The sequence below is a fragment of the Boleophthalmus pectinirostris genome, unplaced genomic scaffold, assembly GCF_026225935.1.
Source record: "Boleophthalmus pectinirostris isolate CB_2022bp ecotype Guang Dong unplaced genomic scaffold, ASM2622593v1 HiC_scaffold_3, whole genome shotgun sequence".
Classification (NCBI taxonomy): Eukaryota; Metazoa; Chordata; class Actinopteri; order Gobiiformes; family Gobiidae; genus Boleophthalmus; species Boleophthalmus pectinirostris.
Window position 1 is genome coordinate 26,284,720 of NW_026571299.1, and position 20,987 is coordinate 26,305,706.

General features: G+C 39.4%; 1 protein-coding gene across 1 annotated transcript; it reads right to left on the minus strand.

Annotated features, from left to right (window-relative positions):
- Nucleotides 1-5,843: 5,843 nt before the first annotated feature.
- fmoda (fibromodulin a) lies at nt 5,844-19,684 on the minus strand. The gene is made up of 6 exons (XM_020936975.2): nt 19,619-19,684; nt 15,279-15,657; nt 11,989-12,111; nt 10,637-10,777; nt 7,275-7,542; nt 5,844-5,995 (listed from the first exon to the last, which is right to left on the minus strand). Exons 2-6 carry the CDS (start codon nt 15,636-15,638, stop codon nt 5,844-5,846), a joined length of 1,044 nt encoding a protein of 347 aa, XP_020792634.1. The 5' UTR covers nt 15,639-15,657; nt 19,619-19,684.
- Between the last annotated feature and the right edge of the window lie 1,303 nt (nt 19,685-20,987).

The window sequence follows — 20,987 nt, forward strand, 5'->3', positions numbered from 1 at the left end:
AGTAGTAGTAGTAGTAGTAGTAGTAGTAGTAGTAGTAGTAATAGTAGTAGTAGTAGGTAGTTTTAGTAATAGTAGGAATAGGAGTAGTAGCAGTAGTAGGCTAGTGAGAGCAGTATTAGTAGAAGTGTCAGTAGTAGTAGTAGTAGTAGTTGCAATATTTGTAATTATAATAGTATCTATAGTATTATATATTTGTATTTGCAGTAGTCTTTATATATACACCCAGCTACAATGATCAGATTTTTGTTATGTTTTGTGAGTAACGGAGAAGCAGTATTTACAGTAAAAATACTAATACTTCAGTGACACACAGTACAGTCTAAACAGATAAGAGCCCAGGCAACTGTCCACTTATCGTCAATCACCGTGACCACACTGACTCACACCGCAAAAAATAACAACAAGGGAGGTAATAGTCATTATAAAGGATGCTGGTTCAATTCCTACAAACAGTTCATAACATTACAGTATATTACATACTGACTCCTCTCTTTTAGGCACTGACAGGTATTTAAAGCTGATGTCTTTCCTTTTACTGTTAATAATTCTAATGCAGATTTATTCTTAATTATAAAAACATTTGACAAGATGGCTGAGTTGTTTATGTTAGAATTCTGTGTTTTGGTTTTCTCTTATCCGTTCAGAAAGCAGACTGAGCCTCACATGAATCATTTGTGTTGCCAGTTTTGATGCTTAAATCCAGTTGGTTTAAACCTAAAATGCCTCTCTCTGATCTGAATGGTCACTACCTAAACCCCATCAGTCATAAATCATTCCCTCTTCTGCTGTAGATTCTGTTCTGAGAATGAGAAAAACGTGTGTCTGTAGGTTAAGTGCTGGGTTGTTTACATATTTGCATCTGAGATCACTGAGGACCCTGAGAGCCAGACAAGTGATACATCTCCCCCAGATGTATCTGGGAGGTTTTGGAAATTGACAATGGCAATGGAAGCACAGTCCAATCTCGATGAGTGTCCTGAAGAGCCAGCGAGGTGAGGACGTGTCACCCTCCCAGAGGAGGTGGTACATGACACTGGTGAGGAGGTTCATCTCATTGCTCTGGTATCCCCCGCTTGCTTTCAGCGGCCAGGACTTTCTGGGGAAACGTGCAAACAGCTATTATGTTTGGTTATTACATTTGTAAATGTAATTATTACATCTGTGAGAGCACAGAAAACACATGAGCAAAGTATGAGAGTTTTTAATAAAACTTTTAGGAGATGACAGAGTGTGAGAAGTTTGCAAATGTCAAGTTTCAACAGAGAAAGATGTCAAAGTGATTCAGAAGTGTACTGTAAGAGTGCAGGGTACATACAGTTCAATAGTGAATAAAGGTAGTAGTAGTAGTAGTAGTATAGCAGCAGTATTTGCAGTATCTCTATATCACCAAGTAGTGTTTAAGTATTTGAACCTCCTCCTCCTCCTCTTCCTCATTGTCCCAGATTCTCTTTCCTTGTGTGCACGTATTTAATGATTGAACCAAGAATAACAACTTTGTTGATCTTTTAAACGTTTTATGATGTTGTAACTTTAACACTTTTAGATTGACTGTGCCAAAGGAAAACTACAGGACAATATGTGTACTTCAGTCTTTTTTTATGTACACATATCATGACCTTAAGATGACCTTAAACTTAAAATGAACACAAGCTGTTAATTTTGTCTGGAAAATTGTATTTAAGTAAGAGTAATGTTACTTCAAAATAATATTACTCAAGTAGAAGTACAAAGTAGTGGTCCAAGAAATTAAAGTGCAAGAAACGAGCAATGTTCAAATACTTTCATACTGTCAACAAAAATCTTTTGTCATGTGTAGACTTACTCACAGTGGGAAGAGGAACCAAAACCTTTACTCCAGTAAAAGTACTGTTACTTCAATAGTAAGAGTACGCTGCTAGAAAAGTACTCTGAAAAGCACAATATCTTAAAAAGTTACTCAAGTAAATGTAACTATCCACGTCTGATTGCAAGTACTTCACACATGTATTTGTTTAGGTGTGGCAAAGGAGTAAAAAATGATATTTACACTGGGGCGGCAGTAACTCAGTCAGTAGAGTGTTCGTCTGAAAGTTGGTGTTTCGAATCCGCTGAACTGTTAGACCAATAGATTGAATGCTGTTGTTGTGTCCTTGAGCAAGACACTTAACCCACCTCACCCCTAGTGTTTGCAAACACTGGTGTATTTATGTGTGTGTGTTTGTTGTTGTGAAGCGTTTCGAGAGCCTTGAAGGTGGAAAAGCGCTGTATAAAAACGTGACCGTTTACCATTTACTGTACATTGTTTGATCTGTGTGGTTCAGAAGATACAGAGTGAACAGTCATGTCTAAGTTTAGAGCAGGTTTAAGTGAAGCGGAGGAGGGGGAGGAGGAATTCTGTGGTTGACAACACAAAACCACAGTAAACATGACGTAAAGTGGTCAAAAGAGTCACTCTGTAAAAATATGAGACTACATACAACAACTGCACAGGGAGAATTTTATCAGTGGTTTGTCAGGAGTGATTAGGCAAATCAATGTACTTTTTTCATCAAGGGCCACATATCTAAACACAGATGACGCAGAGGGCCGATCAAGGGCCATAGACTGCTGCTCAATAGCAGGTAATACTTTTACTTATGATTGTTTTTGATGTAACACTTTTATTTTTACTTGAGTATTTCTTTGCTTTGGTATATGTACTTCTTCCACCACTGGGTTCATGTCACTTTTTCTGGTAATCCTCAATCTTGGGAATCGTTGCCAACACAGAATATATGGCTCTTCACTGATTGGCTGGTTCCCGAACTCACACTTCCAGGGTTCTTGCAAACTATAGTGTATTCTGATTCCTGATCTAGTAACTGGAGAGAAATGAAATTGAGTGGAGGCACTAGGTGGTGCCAGCCTGGCTAAAAAATACCTGCATTTTGTTGTGGAATTGTCAAAAGTATCGGAAGTCAGATACTAATAGATACTAAAACTAATATCTTGTACGTATATTATATTTATTTATTTATGTGACAGGGGCATTGCACAATAAATGTATGCACAGTATCAAAACTAAATACTCATTTGAGCAGGTATCAATACTAAAAGTCACATTCACAGGACAGAAATGAACCTGGGCCACTGAGGGATTACACACATATATGGTCACATGTGAATAGAAAACAAAGTACTACGATTTAATGTTAAAAATCACACTCTATTGCCTAAAGCAAGTGTTTTTATTATCATTATGGTACTGGAATCAGTATCGAGTAGTGAGTTTGTTCCTTGGAATGTTTGACATTTTAGTATTGTGACAACAGTCGTATGAGGCGCTCTCTTGTCTCCATAGAGGTAAATATGTTTAAATATCACACTGTGGAACATTTCAGGCAAAACAATGGTATCTCCATGGAAACAAGCAGGTTGTACAGTGCACTTTTGATATGTGCACTGTACAACCTGCAAATGTCTCTCTCCTCACACGCATCTCAGTAACACATTCATTCAGGGAAGATGGATGAAGTGTCTTGCTCAAGGACTAAAACAAATCAAATAAGCAAATATTATGTCTCTCTCCTCTCCAGTTAGTTTAACACTTGAGTGAACTGATTCAAAGCCGAGTGGATTTGATCTCTTTAGTTAACAAAGAGGACAAACAAGCTTCATTTAAAGAGCTGTGAGTAATTTCCTTATTTCGAGGTATTTCAGGACCCACCTGTTGATCTTAGTGTAAACAGAGTCATTCTTTGGAAAGCCACGGTGCCAGTAAAACAGAATAGTACACCATTTCTTCTTTTATTACAAAGTTAACAGAGACCTCTTATGGAAAATGACTTTGATACTACATTGTGATTGTTTCATTTCTCAAATTGAAGTTATAGTTGGAGTGAATCATTCATGTTTGAGTAATCTTTATTCTCCTGTTTTCAACATGTTATTGTCCCAATTGACTTGTAGTTTCACCACACACACCCACTGTGACCTACTTACTCCCTTCTTCAATTTTGTTTTCTCAATCATATGTGGAGACATTTTCTGCATTGCATAGCTATTCTTGCACTAATGGAAAATAAATCTGCGACTCGCTACTGTTATCACAGCTGTCCAGAGGAGGTGCTCCATAGACCAGTATGGAACCTCCTGGACGACAGAGGGATTACACACAGATATAAGGTCACATGCAAATACAAAATATAAAAGAAAGTTCTACAATTTACTGAATCATATTCTACTGTCTAAAGAAAGTGTTTTTATTATCACCGCCCAGAATGATGCCAGTGCCGGTTCCCGCACCAGGGAACCAAAGTTGACAGAGAGTGTGGATTTGCCACCAAATAAAAACAAGGCCAAGGATGTCACAGCGAGAAAAATAAAAATCATGGATCACATCATCGACACCAGCGAGCATTTGTACTCATACAAATTATTATTTATCTGCACCAAGCTCTGCTACAACATCTGCTGTGGAGAAGGCGGGAGTGACACCCGGTTCAAAGTTGTAACCTTACCACCACCATATTCCACACACACGTTTTCTTTGTTTATTTATTTCACTGTGTGTGATCCGGATGAACCCGCTGATGTCTTCTGTGACGTCACTGTTCACTTAGAAAAAGCAAGTTTTACTTTTACTTGTTGGTTCCTGAACGCTCGAATTTTCGACGTGAACGTGTCAGTATGTTCAAGATTAGGTTCAGAAACCGGCACGGTTCTGTGTCGACCTGAAAACACTATTAGTGATATCATAAGATGATCCTGTCAAATCATCAAATGTAAAAAAGAAACACTGAAACAGAAACATGTGTCATGAAGAAAAAAAATCAACTCTTTATTTGAAACAGGCTCTTAAACAGTCAAACCTTTGTCAGTGTAAAGCTTATTCATGCAACATTTTACTCACATTTTCATCATAACCTGAAATTCAAAGCTCACAATAAAACACAAGAATCTATTTGTCTCATAATGAAATAGTAAAAGAGAGAATACACATTTTGCACACTGCCCTAAAAGTAAAAAAAAAAAAAGGTTAAAAAAACAACATACAAACAAACACTAAATGTGATTAACATGGTTTCATACTCTTTGTTTCTTATTGCAAACAGACTTAAATGATAAATGGAGACAGAATGATATTAGAAGTACCACACACTACAGTAAGTTAGGCCCTATATGTGAACTACTGTACTGATACTTTGCAGCTGGGGTGTGACGCTAACTGGAGGCAAGGCTCTGTCTAAAGCTCTGTTACTCAAGCTGGAACTACAAGTGAGCTGATTTGTGCACTTAAACAAGTCTCTCACACATTAAATTACAGTCACAAGGCAGCATTAGCCAAAATCAAACCCTTGAACAGGACCATGAACGCTCGGATGCACCACAGGATCCTGAAAATATGTTGTTAAATTCCATTTAGTTTTTTGTCAGAGTTTGCTAATGTGTGCATTGTGCCTCCATGGTAAATGCTGAACATTCCATCATAGATGCAATGTAGAACACCTCCAGAGTGATATGACTGCAAAGTATCAATATTGTCTCAAGGTCACTGTGAGTATTGTTTTAATTCTTCTACATTTTAATCAAAAATACACAAAGAATCTTTAAAAGGCAGATCTTTTATCACATACAGTACGTAACAAAGAAGTCTTATCTAACCACACCATCATCACAGTAACAAGTTATTTTCCTGGCCTCCGCCTAAATGGACAATTGACGCTGTTGCCATAGCAATTCAAAACAAAATATTCCATCTTTTGAATGGTGAAAAGTACCCAAAATGTTGACTATGAGCAGGAAGTTGAAAACATAAAGTGTATATTGTATGGCTCTCTCTTCAAACAGAGAGGCGTGTTTGGATGTTGATCTCAGAGGCGTGTTCAGATGTTGATCTCAGACGCCTGGCGCAGACACTGGGACGACTCGGACGGGATGTCCTCTCGCCCGATCTCGTTCCCGTCCAAACGAAGCGTGCGCAGTCTGGAGAAGTTTGAGATGTCCACCATACTGCAGAAACTCCCCAGGGTGAACTCTGCACACGAGAGAAGGGGAGGATTGGGACGGGGAGGGTGAGAGAGTGGGAAAGAGATGGGGAGAAAGAGAGAGGACTGTCAGAAAACTAGATCTCTGAATATGGGCCCAAACCATTACCTGTCCAGACTCATAACCATGTATTTTTCAAACAGAGTTACAGAGGTCTCGACATCCACCATCGTGTCTCCAGCCAGAACCAAACATGTTGCATAATCAGATTTGTTTTTTTCAGTGAAATTTATTCTCAGAACAGGAACAGACTTCAAAGTAGGCAATTAGCATGCTAGTTGTTGCTTTACCGGTATGACAAAACTTCACTCTGTTCTCTGAAAGTAAGAAAAGTACTTATAAACTCATCACGGTGAAAATGACCTCACGCTGTGTGCAGAGCTGTGGACATACGTGCACGTTTAAACTGCCAAAACTATAATCAAAAAATCACAAAAGTATGCCAGTAAACCATTGACACGGTTATCTTTAGCAGTGCTTTGTTTATAGTCCAAGGCTTTTGTCACCAAACTTTTGTGGCTGTCGCGTGGCATTGTTCATGAGATGTGTCATTTGTCAGGTGCTTTATTGCTGCAGCTCACACCTATGCCTCGCTTACGACATGTCTCTATTTAGATGTGCTGATTTTCTGACACTTTTTAGTATTGCTCTTCTGACATGTCACCCAGGCAAATCTCTCGCTGTTTTAAATTCTTCTTAGATTTGATATTTTCCCGAAGGCTGGCCTATGTTCTTTTTTTTAAAATGCATGACTATTTCCCACGGTGATTAGAGGTTTTCCCACTGTCTGATATCCTATGTGGCCAAAATTGTCTCTGATCAAGGGCTTTCCACTGGCCCAAGCATCTTATGATATATGAAAGGCTCTCACATTAATATTATTCATGTCGGAAAAGTGCAATATTTAAGAAATAGTAAAGTGTCACAACCCAATGATTAGACATCAGTGTCTAAATAGCGGCATGTTAGAACAGCAACATGTAACGCACCAGAGCTGTGTTTTAGCCTGTGCAGATACAGGTGACAGCATGTGAGCTGCAAACTACAGCAGCACTCACTGCGTACGTGAGTTATTGTCTGTTCATCGCAAAACACTGATGCATTGAGGATTTTAAAATTGTTGTATGGCTAAAATTAAGTAAGGTAAGTTTGGTAACTATGAACCACTGCAAACCATTTAAAATTAACTGGTTCTGTTTATCACATTTCATCACATAATCTTTGTACCGTTTATCTGAAGTGGACATGTATGGCTTGCACAGTTGTACCTTTGATGCTGTTGGCCTGCAGGTACAGATGCTGCAGGGTGGAGCTGACGATGGGGATGCGCTCTAGGCGGTTGAAGCTCAGGTCCAGCTCCACCAGGCCGCTCACGTTGAAGGTGTTTGGGGGAATGCCTTTGTCTGTGAGCTGGTTATGGGACATACGAACGTACTGCAGCTGAGAGAAACCGCCCAGAAAGCCCTCAGGGACAGAGTCAATGGAGTTGGACTCCAGGTAGAGCTGGTGCAGGTGAGCGGGCAGAGAGTCAGGGATCTGACACAGACAAAACAATAAGCAGGGTTAGGATGAGATTTAATCATTCAGAAAAGCCCCAGTTTTACAGTGTAAAGGAAATTGTGTTTATCAGAATCCACCAAAAACATTGTATGAGGGGAAGTGGAGATTCTGTGCCGGGGAAAGGCGAAAGTGAGGACCGGGGCTGGTTCAGAGGGATGTAGTCAAGGAGGGAAGCAATTGTTGTCAAGAAGGCCAACCTAACTATAAGGCGCTGCGGTAAACACTGCCACCATAATCATGGATATTAAAGAGCTGAGCCTTCCATGTATGAGAACTTTCAACATTGGCAGCATTTTCTAAAGCTTTAAAACAGTGGTTGTTCAATGGTCAAATATGTGACCATGTTTAACCAATTTACATTTTCTTTTATTTTGAGGGGTCGTTGGTTTAACTCTTGGTTTAACTCTTAAACTCTTGACTCTGAACTTCAAATGAACTGTTTGAAACTAATTGTATGTATAGTGAGTGTGCTGGTGTTGTTTACTTTTGTGTGATTATTGCTGTACTTTCCTTTGACCTTTGATTTTACATCAACCTGCCGAGGGACTGAAGATGGAAATTAGCCATGTTGGCTATAATCTTTACATATTTACATTTTTAATGTTCATTAATATGTGCTGTCCCTTTACAAATAAATAAAATAAGAAATAAGAAATGTAGCTGCACAGAGGTGGGATGCAAACACACACAAATTGTGCAAACTCACTCGTGCACAGACCTGCACCAAACCAAACGTCCCGTACGAAACAATTCAGCACAAATACATATACTGTTACACCCCTAATGTATACTGTTGCTGAAAAAAAAAGTTTAAAAAGTGATGGTGACAAAAGCAAAATACAACCTGTTAAGTCAACAGACTGAATACTCTGAATGATACACATGGCACAAATACAAGGGACGGAAAACTATTAAAGGGCTACAGAAACTCTGTAGACTGCAGTCATGTAATCTCAAGTTATTACACAATGACTTACAACATATGTCCATGGTCAAGAGAATCATTAAAACAGATTAACTTATAAACAAGGAAAATCTATAGCAACACATTATGACTGTTACTGTTTCTATAGGTTAAGAAACACCAGGTTTGAAGAACATTTATGTACTTAGACATGCATCATTATGAGAGATGAGACAAACATTTTTTTTGGCTGCAGTTCTAAATCTTATCAGTATGGAAAAAATAAATTAAACCAAGGGAAAAAGGAGAAGCAGATCTACACACATCAAGAGGAGGAGCACTTCTTACGCCACAGCTAAGTTCCCCGAATCTCATATGACTTTTGTAAAAAATATTTTGCTCCTCCTTTTGTTAAACCTTATATTCCTATATTACTCAAATCTGACTCTTGTGAGCTTTAAGTCATGTTAGTTATTATCTCTCTGCATCTCCAAAAGGTCAAAATGCTCTGTTTCACCTTGTGATGTCATCAAGTGGTAGTTTTCAAGTGAACAGCTCATTTTACCTTTTGTTTAACAGAGTGTTTTCTGTCTGAGAGAAGAACCTGGCCAAAATATGCACCTTTAAACTGTCCACCTTCATAATCTTTTCAGTAGACTTCATATCCGCCGCAAAGTACAAATAAAACTCCAGAGAATCCTGGTTTTGAATCCTTAGATTCCTACAGATTAAACTTATTAAATTTTTCAGCTGCTTGACCTGATCTAAACCAGCGCGAGTTCCTCCTCTGTGTAACATCTTAATCTGACTTAAGAACCTAATTGTTTGAACTGTCTGTATCCTCCTCCATATGAAGCAATAGTTTCCGTTAGTAGTGCTTCTCTTTAGGATCGCCGTGTCTGTCCTAATTCCATCTTTAACTCACGTAGTATTTGTAAGTCGTTGGGTAACATTAAAGCCAGTGTCTGCATCTCTTAATACGCTCAGATCACACATGGGTTGCGATGGTCTCCTGTAAGATTTTTTGATAGTGACTTAAAGGGGGTCGAATGGGGTAAACAGGATTCACACACATGTTGAACACACAAACCCTGCATATTTTTCTTCTCTCAAATTTCTTCTCTCAAACAGAAAACACTGCTCCACTGTGTTTTTAAACTCCATACACATTCACTAGAATCATTTGGATCATTTCAGCCCTGGAAATGCCAATCTGCACTGCACAAAAGGTATAAAGGTGGTAGGTGTTAACTTGAAAACTACCGCTCACAAGGTAGAGCTTTGGAGATGTAAACAGACAAATAATGCAGGTTTACTCAAACATGTATGAATGAAACAAAACACAACTCCAGGTATGTTTCTGTCTGAGGAAGTAACAAAATTCTAACATGTCTTAAAGCTCACAAGAGTTCATTTTGCATAATGTGCCTCCTTCAATGCTTATCTAGAAAAGGCCGCTCATGCCCCCTTTAAATGATTATTTACTACATTATTTGTATGACTGTTGGTTTTTAAACATGCTTATATGGTAGATTCATAGGCTGACACTTCAGCCAATTTCACTTCGTGGAAACCGTCTGACCTCGCAGCATTAGGATTCGTTCCCTTGACGGTAGGCAGGTACTTTTTATATTTAACCAATCGCTGCTATTTGGACGTGACATATGTAATGCACCAAATCCCATAGGAAGAAGGGCAATAGCGTCTTTCCCCTTTATAAAATTCACCAAACATTCTCTTTGTTCGGGCTTTAAATCCACGATGTTAGGAATTGTTGCCAACACAGAATGTCTGTCTTCGTCTACATCCATCTCAACGCTTTATTTACTGTTGTGCTGTATCACAAAAGCGACCCAGACAGGCGCAACGAATCTGACATCATGGCTTCACAGCTCTTCGCTGACTGGCCAGTGCATGGTCTACAACTTCCAGGGTTCTTGCAAACCGTCTAGTGTATTCTGATTCCTGACCTAGTCTCTGGAGAGAAATTAAATTTAGCCTAACTAATAGATTAAGGTTTGTGGAGATGCAAGCCTGTTCACAGTAAAAATGCATGATTTTCAGCTCAAATAAAACAACAGAAAAAAAACAACAACCAAAAAACCAAGATACATCCTGTGTCATTAAAACTCTGCAGGCGGTGTGCTCTTGTGTCTGGCCTCTCACCTTTTTGAGCTTGTTTCCACTGATGTCGAGCAGAGTGAGAGAGGCCAGGCTCTTCAGAGACGAGCTGATCTCTGAGATGACGTTATCGTGGAGATACAGGACGGTCAGGTTATCCATGCCCTCGAAGTCTGCTCCTGTGATCTGGACCAAAACATATCAGTAAGATGTGTCCATGTTATCGATTTATTTTGTACACTTTAGATATATTGTATAAGCAGCTGAGGTCAAAGTAACTCCACTGTGTACTGTCTCCATCTAATTATAAAGCATTGTACTGTATATGTAGTTGTTAGCTTTACCGCTGTGACAAAACTTGTGCTGATAAACTCATCGCTGTGAGTAATGTGGATGCTCAGGATGCATTAGGTAAGTGAGGGATAACTTTGGACTATTTAACTGTTTCTGTTTGCTCTGTTTTTCATGTTTTTAAGACAGAAAGTTTGCGAACTGGGTATTCACATGGCATCACAATATTCTGCAATCTCCACAGTTTAAACCAGAGATGTCCAAACTTTTTTAAATTATGTGTCACATTTCAAAACACAGACCACTGCGAGGGCCGATGGAGAGCCACAGACTGATGGTTATAGCATTTATAAGAGGCTAGAATGAGCCTCTAGACGTGTGTTCATTCTTACAGCCTCCATCCTGCAAAACATTTGATACTGGTTTATCAAGGTAGATTTTAATAAACTTGTTGTAGTAGCTGTAGTAGTAAAAAAGTATTACTTAAGATAATATAGGTCAGCTCATCTGGAAGCCTGATGGTCAAGTGGAATTTATGGCACAACAGCCAGATTGCACATTTGTTGGCCTAGTTTATGTTCATATGATTGTATTTACTGGCCCTATTAAACAAAAAGTGGCACAAAGTTCAACGTCCTCTCTGTGAGCAGAAATAAAATGAAATCAATTCTGAATAGCTTTACAAAGAGGTGTCATTATTCAACCCCAAACACGTGACTGCTGTCAGCTGAAACAACTGTTGTAGTTCATATTTATAGGGCAAATTTATGGAGCCAGTCCCAAACAAACACTCATAAGGTTCAAACATTACTTTTCAAAGTTATGGTCCAAAGTTATTCCTCATTTACTTCATGCATTCTGAGCATCCTAATGTGTTCACAACTCTCAGAGAGCAGAGCGGAGTTTTGCTGTGTTAGCCTCCTGATTATTGGACAGTAATGTGCTTTATATTTAGGTGGTGATTTATTCTGACCTCAAGAGCTGATTATACAATATATGTGTGCTGGGTGAATAAAAAGGCTTTAGTCAAATACACGGGGATAATTGTGTACTGGGTCTTTAAATACAAACTCTTCTCGCCCTGATCATATGAAATGAGCTGGAACCTTTTCGATGGAGTTGTGGTTGAGGCGCAGGTCTCGGAGGGAGCGGGGCAGGTTGGAGGGGACGCTGCTCAGATTGTTGTGTTGGAGATACAGACGGTCCAGTTTCTCCAGCTTCAGGAAGGCCTACAGAGAAACACATGGAGAAAGACCTTGTGAGTTGTGCTCTATCTAATTATAATTTAGAACACTGTAAATCCTTATGTTATATATTTTCAACATTTTAAATTGTAATATTGACCAGAAACAACTTGATAAAAGGAACAAGTCTGTTGTTTTGTGTGTTGGAAATGTGCAGAGTCCAAGGAGAGCAGACATGACCATAAACATTCTCACAACAAAGTGCTACTCTGTTGCATGCTGTTGGAACCTCCTATGGATAGCTGCAAATCATGCTCGCTTCACTTAAACTTTATACTTTGTGCAAAAATGTCTATGTGATGTTGCTCTATCATCTATCAGCATTGGAGAATGACGTAAGGACAGAGCAGCGGGAGTGTAACCTTGCACAACAAGATAGATTCTTGTGATATTTCACACATTTCTGAGAATCCACCTTGGCCTGCATGAGTTTGGTTTGCACACCAAGAGAAGCATTTAGGTTTGTGTGATAAACAAACCAAAACAAACATGGCGAAGGTGACAAATCATATTTCAGCCTATTTTAGCGTCAGAACAGACCATTTTGTTTGTGAAAAAATGTGCAGAAGGTAAGACTTTGTACGTTTGTGGACAGAGAAGGTGTTTGTGTTTTTCTCTCAACTGGATGTAACTAAAGTTACATTTTTCTGCTTGTTCTACTGTTGTGACCCTTTGACCAGTCATATTCAAACAATCGTCATGACGTTCCATGTTTTCTGATGTCTCCAGACTGATCATATTAGAATCATAGACTGTATAACAAAGTGGACTAAGTTAATGTGACGTCACCCACAGCAGTTACAGGGACAAATTTGTAGACAGGCTCTGTATTAGGAATAGGATTTTTTTTTTTTTTTTTACAGACAAAATAGCAAAATAACACCAGGATCGTGCAGAGCGGGTTAATACAGACATATTAAAACTAAATTAACAAGAGTCACTGCAGCAGTTAAAGGGAGAGGGGCCACAATATTCCAATGCAAGTGAGTTGAAGCCAGGGTCAGTAGGACCTGGAAGAGTCCACATGTGAGCTTTCTATTTGGAACATGGTGGCCAAATCATTAGCTATGTCCATTTAAATTTACAATCTATAGTTGGAACTCAACATATCAGTGTGGTGTGAGCCAGATCAGTGAGCATGTACTGGTGGCAATGAAAATGGGGTTTGATCAAAGCGATGATGGCTTGAATATAGGAGAATAAAGATTATACCAACATGCATAAATCACTCTAAATTCAACTCTGAGTGGGCAAGTGAGAAGGGGAAAAAACTACTGGTATAATATGGTTAAAAGCTCTGCAGGAAATATTTATTTTACGTAAGTTATTTGTTCAGTGTATGTGCACATTTGAATGGAATGGAATGAACGCATGTCTTGCACAGAGATTATTATCTGTTTGTTTATTTATTTATTTATTCATGGAGTTACGTGTTCAGTGTGGAGATTTTAATATTACTAAATGTGTTATTAAAGAAGGACGCAAAAGCAGACCACATATTTGTTACTTAACTCTGGAACTGCTCTGAATAAATGTCAGACACTTGAACGGTTTCACCTGTGAGGCATTAGCCAACACACTGCAACAGATACCAGTGTGTCTGGACCTTTCACACCACATGTGAGGAAATACATATGTGACAACAGGTTTGAACTGAATCTAAAGAAATAGTCTAGACAAGATTACAACAATAAAGCACTCATTGAACTATAGATTTAAGTGCCAAACTCTGCTATGTATGACTTTTGTTTGAATAATAACAAACCAGTAACCGATGAATGAATGAAAGTGTGTTTAAGTGTGTTTTTCTGGTTTAGTCCTAACTTTAGTTTAGTCCTAATGTAGACTTGGACCTGTTCTAATCCTGGTTTAATCCCAGTGTGGTTGTGGTGACACTAAAGACACTACTAAGCCCAAGTGACAAACTATATATAATGGAGGGAAATAAATTGGGGAAAGAAACATAAAAGACTAACATTTTATTATCTTCAGTGTGTAGAATGTTTGAACTAGTTAGGGTTATAAACAGTCAAAGGCCCAGTACCTGATTTTAACATATTATCATCAAGATAAATTGCTCATTATGTCATGCTTTGTGTGGTAAAAGCTGCTAAATAAGAAAAAAATGCATTCTCTCAAGTGATAACTAATATAGAAGGCAAAAGGAGAAATTCAATTTGTCAACTGAACAAAAGTTTATTTGGCCAAATACCTTCAGTTCTGGTCAAAATTCTGGTGGACACTTCCTTATATCTGCCTGAAGGGAGGAGCTAACTACCCTGAAACTACTCTGAAACTAACAGACCTACTTGTTTACATTTCTGTTAGTTAGGTCTATTGAACTGCACTGAATATGAGGTCATATTAGCATAACCATTCAGTCAGAGGTCAGAGGTACTTTCACACCTCTGACCTCTGACTTTTGACCAGAACTGAGGAAGCAGTTTGGATGAGCTGCAAAACCTATTCGACCAAATGAACTTTTGTCCAGTTGTCAAATAGAATTTCTCCTTTTGCCATGGATTCTACCTGGACAACTGAGAGATTTTTCACAACTAATAAAGAAGCTACTGCCAGGGTCACTTTTTATAACCAGTTAGGAATATTGCGGCCTGACACCATCACAGACACGTGATTCTCTGTCATGGTGGGACAAAAAGGGGGTCAGAAGACCTTCCAGAGGAAATATTTTGAGGGAATGGCCAATTTCATCATCAACTGAAAACCAGAGTGGAGTAAAAGTGAGGCATTTCCTGTTGTGTTCACCTGGCTTCCCCTGGACACTGCTGTGATTCTGCAGGACAGAGAGGAGAGACACTGGCTCTTCCACAGTTCCACAGGATCTGCTGCCCCCCCCGACCAGTCCTCCTGTTAAACTGCACTGAGACCTTTGACTGAGAGACACAAAGGTGACGGAGAAGCGAAGTGTAATGTTGCTGCAGCAAAACCTGAATTTCCCTTGGGATCAATAAAGTATCTCTCTCTTCCTCTCTCTCTTAAAGTAGGCAGGTAGGACTAAGTGGGCATGGCTAAAACATGCTCCTGATAATCATGGTTTGAAATCAGATACAGGCTCTTTAACCAAACAGTAGAACAGACTGCAGACAAAAAAAAAAAAAGCCATTTCATTATTTGTATTCTCATGCCGGTACCTTCTTCCCAATGGCGTCCGATCGAAGCTGGTTGTGGTGCATCATGAGCCACACCAGGTTGGAGGCGTTGACCATGGCGCTGTCGGGCATGGCGGAGATCTGGTTGTTCTGGAGGTACAGGTACTTGATCCTCTCGGGGATGGTGGGCATGGAGGTGAGGCCGCGGCCGTCACAGTACATGGCCACGGGGTAAGAGGGGGGACAGTCGCACACCTCCGGACAGTCCCCCCCGGTGCGGTCGGCCTGGAGAGCTGCCGGAGCCTGACCCCCGCGCCCGTACAGCCACGCGAAGGGGTCCCGCGTGTAGCACAGGGAGCAGGGGAGCAGGCAGCAGAGGAGCAGCAGGGAGACTGGAGACATGGTGGGGCCTTATGGGGAACTGGGAACAAAGGGGAGAAATGTGTGTTTATTTGTATTTCAGCATTCTGTTTGTAGTAGGATTAGATACTCATTTGAGCAGTTATCGACACCAAAAAAATGTCACATTTGCAAGACAGAACTGAACCTTTCCTGAATAGCTTTAGAACATTTTGACGTTTGAGATCCTACAGGCGTTTTTACACCATATGTGAAAGCAAATGTGTCAGAAGACTTTCCAGAAGAAACAGTTTAAGGGAAAAAATCATTTTCATCACGTCCAGATCAGAATAAGGATGACGTCTGTGATGCTGCAGGACTCTGAGGAGGGACACTTCTGGCACGTCCTCTCCTCAAACTGCCCTGACACAGATCTGCTGACCCTCCCTGACCACACTTCCTGTTAAACTGCGCTGAGAACCAAAGAGGACTGAGAAGAAAACCTGAATTTCCCTCACAAACAATAAAGTATTGCTCTCTCTCTTTGATGTTGAGCTGTATCAGAACAAGCAGAAGAGCACGTAGACTAGCAGAGACTCATGGACACTATGGAACCAACCTGGACAACTCAGGGAGTACAAAGATATATGGCTATATGGGAATAGAAAAGAAAGTACTACAATTTAAGATTCAAAATCACATTCTATTGTCTAAAGAAAGTGTTTTAATGATCAGTGTAGTATTGGAATCATCAATCATCATCAGTCAGTATCAGGTCTATGTCTTAGCATAGAAACCAATTGTGAAATGTTAGTATTGCAACACCACTTGTAAATGGCATTTTAAGAACTATTCATCATTCAAAAGATGTAACAGTTAGTGATAAATTGTTCATTGCTATGGCAAGTGTTTCATCATTCAGAAACCCATGGGCAGACAGCACAAACTCAACACTGTGATGCATTTTATTTCAGGTGGGGGTGGTTTGTCTTCCTGGGTGCTATTGCTTTACCTGCATTATATCATTAAACATCTATCCATCGATCTTGCATCTTCTCAGTTACTATGATTTTGCTATTAAATTAACCTGATTCATCATTCGGTTTCACTTTGTGGAACCAAATGATGCAGCATTAGAATTTGTTCACTCGACGGTAGCCGGTTACTTATTTTTATTTAAGCAATCACTGCTGTTTGGTCATGGCGTATGTAATGCGCTGCTAACGGGACTAACTGATATATTAAGCTTTTCCCAAATCCCGTAGGAAGAAGGGCAATAATGTCTTTTCCCGTGATAAAATTCACCAAACATTCTCTTTGTTCCGACTTTAACTCCTCGATCTCAGGAATCGATGTCAACACAGAATATATGGCTCTTCGCTGATTGGCTGGTGCCCGAACTTGCACTTCTGGGGTTTTTGCGAACCATCTTCTGTATTTTGATTCCTGACCTAATCGCTGGAGAGAAATGAAATTGATCGGAGGCACTAGGTGGTACCAGCCTGGCTACTATTAAATGGCCTAAAAGACATGAATTCTTATTATGATTGCATTTCCACAGACCTGACCTGTAACTTAGCCTGATGATGTCATGTGTCTGTTTTCTTGGAAATAGATAGATGGAAATAGAAATGCCAGGTTTTGGAACATTCAAGGCAAAGCAATAACGTATTCATGACGGGAGATGTACCCTCTACCAGAAAAATTACGTCGTGGACTTCTCGGGACATCATATAAAACAATACAAAATCAGTCTACAAATGCATTTAAATAATTACTTTAATCTTTCACAACTTAATGAATAAACATTGACGCCAGACCCTATAAGCTGTTCAAAATCTTGCTCAAGCCACAAAGGTTAGTGCGGATTTTTGTCTCAACCCCTAAACGAAGCCATGTTAGAACACTGTTACCTCCTCAAAAACAGACATGGAGTTGTGCTTATCCATTCACACATGTTTGAATAAGCCTATATTATTAGTCTGTCTACATCTCCAAACCTCAAAATTCTCTGTTCCACCTTGTGATGTCACAAAGTGGTAGTTTTCATGTTAACAACGGCCTTTTACCTTTAGTTTAGTAGAGATTAGCAGTTCTAGGGTTGAAATCATCCAACCAAATGATTCTAATGAAGACGGACGGAGTTTAAAAACACAGTGGGCACTTTCTGTATTACCACATGACAAGGTGTTTTCAGTTTGAGAAGAACCTAAATTTGCAGGATTTTGCATTAAACATGTGCGACTGAAACAAAACACAAGTCCAGGTCTGTTTGTGATTAGGAGACAACATTAGAACATAGATTGGAGAATTGCGTAATATGGGCACTTTAATTAAACAGAGAAACTTTAAGTCCACTCGGGCCCCAACAAACATGGCTCCTTAAGTGTACACAGAGTGAGATACAGTATGTTTCAAACAAAAGCAATCGCTCACAGGGTTTCTAAGGATTTGAGGAGTTCCAGACTTCAACAGAAAGTAGGAGGGGCTCACACGGCCAGCTGTGCACAATGTTCACTACTGGCACAAGTGGGACCAAGTCGTCGTTTTAAGAGTCTCAAGTAAGTCTCAAGTGTTTGACCTCAAGTCCCAAGTCGAGTCTTGAGTCACTGGGCCATAAGTACAAGTCAAGTCCAAGTCATCTGCTTTGAGCTTCAAGTCTTTAAACCGAAGTACCAACTATAGCTTAGATTTTTGCAATTTATATGAATTTTAAACTAAATTGTACTAAACTAATTTAATACAACTAAACTGTAAAAACTCATGGAATATATGAGTATTTATATAAGAGTTGTAGAAATGCAATTTTTTTCTTTTTTAAATGTCTTGACAAGATCTTAGTGTGAATCATTACGGTCAAAATAGAAAGAATTAAGATTTAAAAGAGGTTAATAACTGTTATTTTGTCATGTAGTCTGCACTGAAATGGAAGGATCACGTTTTCTGTAGTTCCCTCTGTTTTACTGTATTGTACTGTAGATTATTGTAGTACATTTGATGATATCACAGTACTTCAGTTACATCCAAAGTAACAAACAGAAGTGGGAGGGACATGTTCCAGTTTGTAAAATTCTGCACTGCAATTATCAACTGTAAAGAGTTTTCTAAAAGCAATATTTTTTAGGAGAAGAATCAAGTCTTCTCAAGTCACAGGGCTCAAGTCCAGTTCAAGTCCCAAGTCACTGACCTTCAAGTCCAAGTCGAGTCCCAAGTCTTAGTCCATTTCATCAAATCAAGTCTCAAGTCCTAACAATAGTGACTCAAGTCTGAATCGACTTGCAAGTCCCCACCTCTGACTACTGGCAATGCACGCTACCATTGTTCCCTTGGGCAAGACACCCCACTTGTCTTACGTCATGCATGCGAGTAGTGCATAATGTTATAATTACAAAACCATATGTTGCTATGCACTCAAGACTGCAGGAATCTAGAACCATTCCTAGGTCTGAGATGCTCAATAAAGAGTTAAGTTTTTTCTCCCAAAAAGTCTGTATTTATTGTTACAAATAAGAACCAACAAAACCAATATAAAGGACACTGGAAAAAGCTCTTTATTCTATCTCTTATCTATCTGTCTTGGAAAATAGACACAACAGCTGGATCAAATCTCCAAGTGAATTCATGTCAAGAGCGGGATTCGAACCACCAACCTTTGCATCCACATTCTGATCCACCATCTAAGCAACCCTTTTTTTTTCTTTTTCTGCAAGATCCTTCAGCTGAGAAAAGCAGAAAAAACTTAACTCTGCGAAACCTTTACAGACAAACTTCAGTCATTGCTGCATTGCTTGTTTTAAAGGAAGTGATATAAACATTGGAACAATAAAGGTTAACTATTAAGCCTTTCAAGGTAATTAAACGTGCACATTCTCTGCGGTCCCTCTCGGCAGGAATCCAGAGGACAGCCTGGTAATTGCCCCCAAAACTACATTTAATAAAAGCTGGTAAGCCCCCCCGGCCCCGCAGCCCTCGTCTACACTGCAGCTGTCAGCAAGTCCTCATTCTGAACATTTAGTCTTTCACAAGGACAAACGTTCACATACCTGAGCCCTTGGTCTTCTTGGTGCGAATTCAAATCTGGGGACTCGAGGACCCTACCCGGACCTCCTCTCTCTCCCTCTCCCCCCTCTTTCTCTCTCCTCTCTCCTCCTCTTTAATTCTTTCCAGCCCACCGTTCGTTCTGTGCCCCCCGTTTTTCCGAGCTCCCCCACCCTCTTCTCCGGACCCTCTGAAGTCAACCATGGGGATTGTTCACATCTGTAATTTTGGACAGAGTCGAAAATACAGACAATATTTACTTAACATGAGTGGAAAGTGGATCGGGGCCAAGTGAAGTCTGAAAGGATGCAAATGTACATACGTAAAGCCACACGGTGTAATTTCTGAGGTGGGGTGCCAACCAAAACCAACCGGTGATTTGAGATCCAAAAATGGACTATAGGCTTGTCCCTATAGGAGTCTGTGGTAACATTGCAGAGTGATATACTTTTAATATATATGAAGTAGGGCTGTTCCGTTTTGGAAAAAGTAGGGTAAATGTAAAGAGGAGGAAGATTTATTTAGCATCTGTACAAGACTCAGAGACTTGCACACTCAGCACTGTGGTATTGTGTTTTTTAAAGAGCCATGTTACGCTATTTTTTGATCTATGTTCTGTTGTTTCTTCATCACAAACAAACCTGGAGTTGTGTTTTGTTTTATTCACACATTTAACACACAAATCGATACTATACATATTAGGGGTGTGCAAAAATACTGAAATACTGATATATCGTATCGTTTAATGTGATGATACAGTATCAATATCATGGGCTGCTGTATCGATATATCACCAAGAATATTTTTTGGTTTATTTTGTTAAATTATTTTGTTACAGCTACAGTTTTGTTGTTTGTTCAGAGGAAGGAAACTCGTTTATGCTACACATTCGACATTTTCACTGTTTTGATGATTAAAATGTTTGTGTTTCATATGAACTTACATATGAAACAAAGACTTTTAGTATCACAGACATGATTTAGACTTTATTTTTTTTAACTGTATTGAATAGATACTGAATCAAACTGAATCAAAAGTGCACTGTATCGAGATATGTATCGTATCGTGGCCTATGTCTGAAGGTATATATCGTATTGGCGACTTCTTAATGATACCCAGCTCTAATACAGATACTAAAATCTGCATATTTAGGCTGAGTTCTTCTCTCAAACTGAAAACACTGTGAAAACTTGTGATGTCATGTGGTAATACAAGAAGTGCTCCACTGTGGTTTTAAGCTCCATACACCCTCACTAGATTCTTCAGCCCTGGAATTGAAAATCTTTGCTGAAGTAAAGGTAAAGCGGAGCTGTTAACTTGAAACCTACAGCTTTTACTGCATTTTGAGCTTTAGAGATGTAGACAGTCTAACAA